This window comes from Elephantulus edwardii, unplaced genomic scaffold, assembly GCF_000299155.1.
Source record: "Elephantulus edwardii isolate Elephantulus edwardi_28Jun2011 unplaced genomic scaffold, EleEdw1.0 scaffold00237, whole genome shotgun sequence".
In the NCBI taxonomy this organism is placed as follows: Eukaryota; Metazoa; Chordata; class Mammalia; order Macroscelidea; family Macroscelididae; genus Elephantulus; species Elephantulus edwardii.
The window spans coordinates 3,734,293-3,744,679 of NW_006399987.1; the positions used below are offsets into that span (position 1 = coordinate 3,734,293).

The window sequence follows — 10,387 nt, forward strand, 5'->3', positions numbered from 1 at the left end:
ACATACTCATGAGGCAGGCATTATTATTAGCCCATTTTGCAGCTGTGGAGACAGAGATCTAGGAGGAGAAAGGACTTGCCTAAGTCTACAGACTGTTGGTGCTTAAACTCCAGGATGGAGCCTGCCAAATGACCACAGGCAACAGTCCTGCCACCAAGGGGTGAGAGGCAGTCCAGAGAGACAATGAGAGATGACCCCAGAGCCAGAGAGATACTTTTAGAGACAGAAACAAAGAGATTCAGAGACTCAGCGGCCCAGTGGATGGGGTGGGGGGTTGGGAGACCCGGGGTATGCCTGGTGTAGGTTTGGCCAAGCCCCCCCACCCCAGGAATAACGCAGGCTGCCCCCTTAGGTGGAAACAATGACACAATCAGCTCCCAATACCAAGGCCCTGACATCACAAGTGGGGTGGCTGAGGTGGGGGGCGCCCCTCCCCTTGGCAGGGCCCTGCGGCCAATGGGACCGAGCTAGGAGCCGCCCGGGCCGCCTCTGGAGCTTCAAAAACGTGTGAGGAGAGAAGAGGGTGCAGACGCATACGGAGTTCCAGCGGCTGCCTCGGTCCTGATCCTGGTCCTGCCCTCGGTGTCCGCCTGCCCCACCAACCAGCATGTCCTCAGCTCACTTCAACCGCGGCCCCGCCTACGGGCTGTCAGCCGAGGTCAAGAACAAGGTAGGATCAGAGGGCACCCAGGAAGCCCCTCCTGACTAGTCCATGTACCTGGGTGCCTGAGCAGAACAGACAGGGGGTGGGGGCTGTCCTCTCCCTTTCACGAGCACCCCAAGCCCTCAGGATGCTGAGGGGGGAGCTGAATGGAGAATGTGAAGGCAGACACATCAACAGAGACCCCCACGTGCTCAGAGCCAGCTAACCCTGTGTGTTTCTGGAAAAGATATGAGACCATGCGAAGACTTCTCCCACCCTCCCAGCCTGACATAGGCTGGAGGAGGGGCTTGAGGACTCAGGTTCCCAGGGAGTGAGTTCTAGAAAGTATAGGGGATCATAAGGGGAGAAGAAGGCAGTGGGGAGAGGTGGAGGGGGCAGGCATTACGCATGAGGCAAGGAGCTCTTGTGAGGGGTAAACTGAGGCTCAGAAAAGAGAAACCTGCACCCAGGGTCCAAGGAGAGGTAGGTCTATAGCCCTGACCTGGATGCAGGGTCATGACAGGGTCAGCCTGTCCAGGGGAGGGACTTTGACGTCTGCACCCCACTGGGATGCTCCCAGGAGTAGTGCCAGGGGAGGAGTCGCAGCTGCATTTGAGTTTGACAGATGGAACACTGATGCCACGATGAGTGGCTTTTCCCAGGATCCCCTGTGAGAGAGACAGGAGCTGGGATTGGAGTCTGAGTTGGGGGATCCTTGGGGCTGGAGGAGGGGGGATGGTTGGGACATAGATGGCAGCACCCCCCCCCCCCACTCCAGTGCCGGCCACAGCAGAGCTGCCGCTCCATATAAGGTGGCTTCAGGGAGCCCGCCCGCCACACGAGCTATATAAGGGCTGGTTTGCTTTATAAAGTCAGCCTGGTGGGGAAGCGGGGGTGGCAGGGCCAGGTGAGGGGGCTGCTGCCCCCACACCCTCTCACCGTCCTACGGAGGAGAAGGGGGCATCCCGGCCTCCTGGGGGCTGGGAGTTTGTTAGGTTGGGGTGGAGAGTTGTCCAGAGAGACAGAGAGAGATCAGAGGCGAGCAGGGAAGGAGGGCAACAGGAATGAGAGACGGATGGAGAGCCGGAAAGGCCTCCCCTCCCCCATCAGTCCCTCCCCTGCAAGAGGCAGGGAACCTGAAGTCAGAGATGGAAGGGCAAGAATCCCAGCCCCCCACTTAGAGACCAAGCACAGAGCCAGAGAGATGGGGGTACCCCCAGGATGCAGAAAAGACAAGGCAGATGGAGACAGAAGAGTGGTTGCTGAGGAAGAAGACTGAGTCACACACACATACACACACACACAAGGGGTCAAGACAACAATGAGGACTGGCAAGCCCCCACCCCCATCCTGAGTTAGATCGGGGTGATACTGAAATGTAAGTCAGCCAATACTGGGGGCACCTCCTTCGGTCTCCTGCTCCCTTCATGAAGCATCCCTTCTTCCAGCAGGGGGTGCGGTGAAGGGGTAGAGGGTAGAGGAGGCAGGTCCTGGGGAAGTTAAGCCCCAAGTTTGGCCTGAAGGGGGAACCAGGAGGCCCCTGAGTCTCCCCCTTGCCTGCACTCTCTGGTGCCAAACCTCAGAATGCCTGGAATGGCCCCCTGGGCAGGTGCCACCTCCCTCCTGGCCCTCAGCCCCCCCAGCCCCCCCACGGGTGCAGAATTGCCTTAGTTGGGAAGGAGAGACGGTCTAGGGAGTCTGTGATTGGGCCCAGGGAGCCAAGCCCACTCCGCAGGGCATCCTCACCACCTTCTCTGTGCCTCCCACCCCAGCTGGCCCAGAAGTACGACCACCAGCGGGAGCATGAGCTGCGCGAGTGGATCGAGGGGGTGACCGGACGTCGCATCGGTAACAACTTCATGGACGGCCTCAAAGATGGCATCATTCTTTGCGAGTGAGTGTGACGCGTGTGGCCTTGGGCTGTCCCTCAACCAAGGCCCAGGTCTCTAATCCCTCTACCCCAGTACCTCCAAATAGTCTTCTGAGGTGGTAAGCAGTCATTGTGCCCATTTCACAGACAAAGAAAACTGAGGTTCAGTTAATTAAAGTGTTTAGCCCAAAGCGCCACACTGTCCTGACCCAGCCAGCTCCATCCACACCTAAACTACAGAGCCACCCAGGGCCGTGCTCTCTGTGGCTTCCAGAGTCACAAGGAAGAAATTTCATGGCTTCAAGACAATGCTTCACAGCCAAGGCTGTTTATCCCTGGCTTGGCGATGTGACAGGTGTGTCACAGTAACTTAAGTGGGGCCTCATTCCTTATTCATCTCAAAACCTTGTCACCCAGAGATGTGCACACTTCACACCTCCCAAGACTGAATTCCATCCCAGAGAATGCTGGAAGGGGCCCTGACCCTCCCCGTCCAGGCCCCAGCTGTACCTTCGAGTGAGGCTTGGGTGGAGGTGACCATGTAGGCCAGCGTGTCTGTGGGAGACTTTCTAAAGGCGTGGTCTCAGCAAGTCACAAGTACTAAGGAGAGATCTCTCCCATCGTACCTATCGGGGACAAGGAATGAGAAGACAGGGCAACGTGTGGGTCACCTTGTGTCCCAGCACAGACGTGCGGCCGCTCCAGCCCGAGAGTCACTCATTCATTCCTGTAACGTGTCTGTGGAGCTCCTGCAGAGTGCAGGCGCCGCGTACCGGCCAGAGTCTCTATGCTCGTGGCGTTTTGGCCCCAGTGACGGGAGATGGACAGCGAACAAGGGACCCAGGAAGCACGTACTTGACAGCAGAGATACGTGCTGTCTGTCTTCAGTAGAAGGGTCTCGAAGGCCTGCAGAGCTAACCTTTAATCAGAGCTTTGGATGAAGAGATGGAGGGAGCTGTGAGGAGATCTGGCGGAAGAAAGTTCCAGGCAGAGGAGGCAGCCTGTATAAGGCTCTGAGGTGGGGTATTCAGTGAGGTCAGGTGAGCCAGTGAGGCCAGGACGTGAGGAGACGGAGACGTGGAGGGAGACGAAGTCCGGGAGTTAACTGGGCGCCTCTGTCATGTTACCCAGGATCGATGCTAAGGTGTTGGGATTATATGCTGATGCTGATGAAAACCACTGGAGGATGATGATCTAGAAGCAGCCAGAATTGTCTGTTCAAGGCCATTTTGGCTGTTGGTTGAAGGGTCTGCAGGGGTCACGGTGGAAGCCAAGAGCCCCTGGGAAGGCCACTGTCAGAGCCCAGGCCAGGGCTTCTGCAATAGAAGGTCCAGGCCAGTGTGGAGGCAGCGAGAAGTCAGCTCTTGATGCATCCAGGAGGCAGAGCTGAAGATCTCGCTGAGGGAGGGAATGTGTGGGTGAGAGAAAGGAAAAGAGGGTGTAGGGGCAACTCCATAGGAATCGAAGAACCTAGAAGGACTTCACTGTGTTTGCAGAGATGGGGAGAGTGAGAGATGTGGAGGACTGAGTTTTGTAGGGAGGTGGCCATCAGAAGTCCAAAGTGAGGTGTGTTCAATGGGAAATGCTCGCCAAAGTCAGAGGCTTCAGTGAGAGAGGGGCCTGGGCCTTGGAGGAGGGGCGTTGATGGTAAATCGGGGGCATTTAGAGCCAAGAGGCTGGATGAGATCATGAAGGCAGTGAAAGGAGTCAGAGGAGACACCTGGGGCCTGAGCGGTGATCTCTGTGTTGTAGAAGTTTACGGGAGAAAGCAAGACAGACATGGAACTGAAGTTATTTATAAGGCGTTTAGCTTCCCATCTTCAGAGCTCAGGATAGCACGGCGGTATTGCTTCTGAGATGGGGGTCTCTTGGTGGTTCCAGAGCTTTAAGAGGCGCCCAAGACGGGCTTGGGGTTCCCTTTCTGAAAAACCAGTCATGGAAGCCTTGTGGGGCGCGGATCTCCTCTGATGCAGGAGCGGCTGTTGTGAGTTGGCATTGAGCTGATGGCAACTCATGGTGTTAGAAGGAGTCCTGGGCTAACTCTGGTGGCCTAGTGGTAAGAAGCTGCACAGCAATCCCAGAGGCGCATGGTTCGAATCCACCGGATGTTCTGCTGGAGAAGGAGAGGCAATCTCCTCCTGTATCAGTCAGATTTGATTTGACAGTACACAACCAAAAAAAAAAAAATTAACTTTTTATTTTTTAAAAATTTTTATTGTATTGTTTTTAGGTGTACCATCAAATCAGATCTAACTGGTACAGGAGGAGATTGCCCCCTCCTTCTCCAGCAGAGCATCTGGTGGATTTGAACCGCATACCTTTGGGATTGCAGTTCAGTGTCTTGACACTAGGCCACCAGAGCTCCCTAAACAAAAAAAATTTTTTTAAAAAAAGGAGTCCTGGTGGCCTAATGGTCAAAGAATAAAGCCGGGGCTTTGAACCTATCAGCCACTCTGAGGGAGAAAGAGAAACCCCACGTGGTGTAACATGCACGGTTTAGGCATGCATGTTATCAGGAGGTGCTGGTCCTTGGAAGGACTGACGTAATCACCGCACTACGGGCTTGGGCATAGCAGAGACTGGGGGCCATGCCGGACAGGGCAAGGGTCTGGTCTGTTGGATAGAGTTACTCTCTGGTGGCTCAAAGGTCAGGAGCTGCGCTCCAACCTGAAGGTACTCAGTTCAAATCCACCAGCAGCTCCACAGGAGGCTCTCCTGTGGGAGTTACTGCCTCTGAGTTTTACTGCTGGAGGGTCAGCTATGATTTGGTTCCGAATCGATGGTACAGGCAGGAACCATTAATGGACTTGACCACACCTGACAGCACGAGCTGCTCTCTTCTCTCCTTCGGGGTCACTTTGGGTCAGAATCACTGCGATGGCGGCGGGTCTGTTTATCTTTGGTGCCGGTGGGCAGCCGGGGGGACTGTCGTGGAAACCAGTAGAGTGACCTGTGCCACTGACTGTCATCCTGACCCCCCTCCCATGATGGATTAGCCATTGAGTGGGGACCAAAAAGGATCCCCTTTGTCACCCCACTTCCTACTCATTGTAGGTTCATCAATAAGCTGCAGCCGGGCTCTGTGAAGAAGGTAAACGAATCAACTCAAAACTGGCACCAGGTAAGCCCAGACCCCACCCCTCTCAACCCCTTGTGCTTAAAGCCCCTGAGACCTCCCCTTGCCCTCTCCCCACCGCCCACCACTGACTGCCACCTGCACCCCACCAGCTGGAGAACATTGGCAACTTCATCAAGGCCATCACCAAATACGGGGTGAAGCCCCATGACATCTTTGAGGCCAATGACCTGTTCGAGAACACCAACCATACCCAAGTGCAGTCCACGCTCCTGGCCCTGGCCAGCATGGTGAGTTGGGGGGGCATGAACTGAGATGAGCCGAGGACCGCCCAGGCTGAGACACGACTGGGTCCCATGTGGCCCTGAGCCCAGCACTGGCTGGGGGGTGGGGTGGGGACGTAGGGTAGGTGCCATAGTCTCCATGGCAACCATGTGCCCCCCCAGAACCCTCCTCACTGGCCCCTGTCCTCAATCCCCCAGGCCAAGACGAAAGGCAACAAGGTGAACGTGGGAGTGAAGTATGCAGAGAAGCAGGAGCGGAAATTTGAGCCGGAGAAGCTCAGGGAGGGGCGGAACATCATCGGCCTGCAGGTACTGCCATCTTGGTCTCCGTGCTGAGCAGAGGGGCAGGCCTCGGTGCCAGGAGAGTACCCCAAATTCTAATATGGAAGGGGCCAAGAGACCCGAGAAGGCTGGAAGCTCCAAGCTCACAGTAGAGGGGTCTGCTTATCACAGTGAAACCTCGGGGATGGTGCTGGCAGAGGAGACTCAATCTTGCACCCCCTTCCACACCCCCACAGGAAATTAACCCAACTCATTGCTGTCAAGTTTGAACTGACTTGTGTCTCACACTCCAGCCGGTCTTCAGAAGCTAAAAATTAGCTCAGGAGGCAGTGCAACTCTTCACCCATTAGGCTGCCAGGGCTCCAAGCTGATATTTTGGTTTTAAAACTGTATGCCTTAGGAAGCTTGGTGGACGAATGGTTAAGTGGTTAAGTGTTGGGCTGCCATCCAACATGTCAGTAGTTTGAACCCACCAGCTGCTCCACAGATGAAAATGAAGCGGTCTGCTTCCCTAATGATGTATGGTCTCAGACACCATGGGGCGGTTCCACTCAGTCCAGTAAGCGTGGGCGTGAGTGGGAACTGGGTGTTACAAGTTGGAATGGACTTGAGGCCAGTGGTAAACCATGCCAGGCACAGTGAACTAGTTACTCGCCAACAGCCTGGGGTCGGGGTAGGTGCTGTTATGCCTTTATATGGATGAGGAAACAGAGGCCTGGACGAACTAGCTCACTGGCCGGGTTCCCCAGGTGATGAGTTCTGGCTGCCAGGTAGGAACTGACTCCATAGCTGACCCTCCGGTGGGTTTTCAGAGGCTGTAAATCGCATGGGAGGAGACTGGCCATCCTTCCACAGAGCAGCTGGTGGATTTGAACCATGTGCCTTTAGATTGCAGCCCAGCTTCTCATTAGGCCACCACAGCTCCCCAGCTGATGAGTAGAGGCTTGGATTTGAACCTTGGGATCCGTGTCCCCTGGGGGAAGTGACATGTCCCCTCTGAGCCCCAGGAACCTGTCTTTCAGTGAGGTAGAGGCAGGGCCTCATTCGAAGGCCGGGGAGGAGCCTGATGAGCTGGTCCATGGCTGTGGTGGCGCCGTGTAATACTCCGGGTCGTTCTTCCTGCTCCACAGATGGGCACCAACAAGTTTGCGAGCCAGCAGGGCATGACCGCCTACGGCACTCGGCGTCACCTCTACAACCCCAAGCTGGGCACGGACCAACCCCTGGACCAGGCCACCATCAGCCTGCAGATGGGCACCAACAAGGGAGCCAGCCAGGTGGGCACAGGGATCTGAGTGGGCTGTTGGGCCCGTGATCGTCCCACCGCCTGACCCTAGTGTCTGTCCCTCCACAGGCTGGCATGACGGCGCCTGGGACCAAGCGGCAGATCTTTGAGCCGGGCCTGGGCATGGAGCACTGCGACACGCTCAATGTCAGCCTACAGATGGGCAGCAACAAGGGGGCCTCGCAGAGGGGCATGACGGTGTACGGCCTGCCTCGCCAGGTCTACGACCCCAAGTACTGCCTGACGCCCGACTACCCGGAGCTGGGCGAGCCCAACCACAACCCCCACCCGCACAACTACTACAACTCGGCCTAGGGCTGCAGGCCGCCTGCTGTTCTCAGCCGGCCCAGCCGACCCTCGCCCCCTGCATGGCGCCCTCCAGCCCCCTGGCACCTGCCTGCAGGGTGAGAGTTTGGGGAGAGCAGCCTGGGGGGCCTGTGGGGAGGAAGGAGCCCTCCTCCTCCTCCCCGCAACACAACAGGGGCCAACTCTGAGCCGGATGTCCCCAACGGTGTCCCCAAACGATGCACTGCGCAAAAGGCTCTTCCGGCTGCCCCCAACTCCCTCACAGGTGGGTGCTCCCAGGACAACAAGCCCCCCCCAGCAAAGCCCCCAGAGCCCAGGCTCGGCCTGCCCCCACCCCGTTCCCACAGGGGAGCAAACTGCATGGCCAGAGACCCAGCGGACACACGCGGTTTGGTTTGCGGCGACCGGCATATGTGAACGTGACAGCGGCGTCTCGATCGCGAGCACTTTGGTTTTTCTACTTCACTGGAGCACAATAAACGGCTGTAAAATCACCACGGCCTCGTGTGGACCTGACGCGCACAGGGCCGCCTCACACACGGCCTCCCGTCCACACACCTGCGCAGGTGAACGTGCACACACACGTCCCCTGTCCCACACGGCCACTCGGCTGAAGAGAACACCCAAAATTCATCACACACAAAATTCACACCCACTTAGCACTCGGTACACACAGACGCCCACCCTTACCTATACGGGAAACACTACCCCGATGTGTAAAAACACCCTCCCTCCTGCGTATGCCAGCACCCAGGTGTAGCACTGTTTCCAGGGCCTGTGCCCACCACCATCACAGGGCCACCTCAGGAGAGGCTGAGGTTGTACTGAGAAAGCCCCCCAAAACCCTGGGACAGGTGGAGATGTGAATGGAGGTCTGGCTGCTGGCTGCCAAGTCCCTTCTCCTCCCTGAGCTTGTTTTCCCATTGGGGAAACGGGGCAGTGAGCATCTTGGGGTCACAGGGAAGCCAGCAGACAGGAGGTAGCAGTCCCCCCCTTTTTTTTTTACAGAGGTTTTGGATTTCCATTCATTCATTACGGCCATTTTCTCCCTGCCCACCCCTCCCCACCAGCTCGCTTCCCCCTCCGAAGAGAGAGAGAAAAAAAAATTCCTTCATTGGTATACAGTTCCCACGTCCCTTCCCCCCACCCCCCACCTAAGTCCCCTCTTTTAACAAAGACCTGGTGAGGTCCAGGCACTGGCGGGGGTGAGAACGGACAATGGAAGGATTCTGAAGGCCCCAGGGGCGGTGGTGGACAATGGAGGGATTCTGAAGGCCTCGGGGGCAGTGGAAGCCAGGGGAGTCGACAGAGTGGCTGGGGTTGGGGAAACTGGCACCCAGGGGTCTGAAAGCCAAGGGCCTGTTTCCACCAGCACAATGACTATACGCAGGGCGTGGCTGTACCTTGTGCCCGCCCTCCTCAACCTCGGCCTCTTCTGAGGGCTGAGGCCTGAGCTGGTCAGCAGCCCCGCATTCTTCTGTCTGTGGTTGTTGTGTGTTGTTAAAGAGTCCGAACCCACCCATAGCTGACCCTTCAGTGGGCTTTCAATCACATGGGATGAGACTGTCCATCTTTCTCCTGTGGAGAAGCTGGTGGAGTCAAACCATGTGCCTTTGGGTTGGCAGCACAACTCATTACAGCTAAGCCACGGGTGCTGCTGTGCGAGCCATGGCGGCAGGAGAGTGCCCATCTTCTCCTGGATCCTTTCGATCCTGCGCAGAGGACATGAACTGCGTGCTTTGGGGATTGCAGTGTAGCTTCCTTCTAAGGTTTCTGAGGATGCAGAGGGGATCACAGCACAGTGGCCAGCCAGCTCCCCAACTGGGGGCTGAACATGGAGATTTGAAGACAGACTGCATACACTGTGTGCAGGCGCTTGGTCCCTGGGGCCTTGTAAACTGGGTTCCAGCTCGCTCCCTCTGGGCTGGCTGCCGTGGGGAAGCTGAGCCGAGGAGAATCCATGCCTGGCCCAGGGCCCTGGCTCCAGGAAAACAGCACCATATTAGCACTTGGCCTGTGAGGAAGCGGGGAGGGCGGGCCCTTATGACAGAGCAAGAGCCCCTTTCCTACTGGACCTGAGTGCCCTCCTCGAGCAGGCACCTGCCCACCGCTGTGCCCTTTCTGCTGGTTCCTGGCAGGCCCCAAACTTACCTGGGCTCCAGAGGAGGTAGAGGGACCAGAGAGGAGCATGAGAGGACAGGGAAGACCCAGCCTGGTGGCCAGGGCTTTTGGGGGGGCCCAGGGGCTATCTTCCTGGGCTGTTCTTACCCCGTCTCTGCCTTGGGTGCATTTAGCACCCAAATTGTACTCCACTTCTACCCAGGACGAGGTCCTGGGGTCCTTCCTGCTATGACACCAAAAAACCAAACACAAGTCACCTGCCCTGAGGCTTCTAAGGCCAAGCACGAGGGCTACAGGAACCTCGAGTACCAGGTATCGAGACCCCCCCTTACCACGCACTGCGTTGCCCCTTCCTTGACACTCATCGCCACCTTCAAGTCCCGACCCCTCCAGGATGTTAGCTTTCTCCAGTCCCCTCCTCCCCCTTCCCGCCTGTGTTCTCACTCCTGGATGAGCCACTTCCACAGTGTGGCTGCCTCGGAACCTCCCTCCACGCCAACCGGTCTACTCGTAACAAAGA

The 10,387-nt window shown here is 57.1% G+C and overlaps 1 protein-coding gene across 1 annotated transcript; it reads left to right on the forward strand.

Annotated features, from left to right (window-relative positions):
- Positions 1–607: 607 nt before the first annotated feature.
- Positions 608–7,895, forward strand: CNN1 (calponin 1, basic, smooth muscle). Its single transcript, XM_006898798.1, has 7 exons — positions 608–670; positions 2,416–2,537; positions 5,568–5,634; positions 5,742–5,879; positions 6,072–6,182; positions 7,286–7,432; positions 7,510–7,895. Exons 1-7 carry the CDS (start codon positions 608–610, stop codon positions 7,753–7,755), a joined length of 894 nt encoding a protein of 297 aa, XP_006898860.1. The 3' UTR covers positions 7,756–7,895.
- The last annotated feature ends 2,492 nt before the right edge of the window (positions 7,896–10,387 follow it).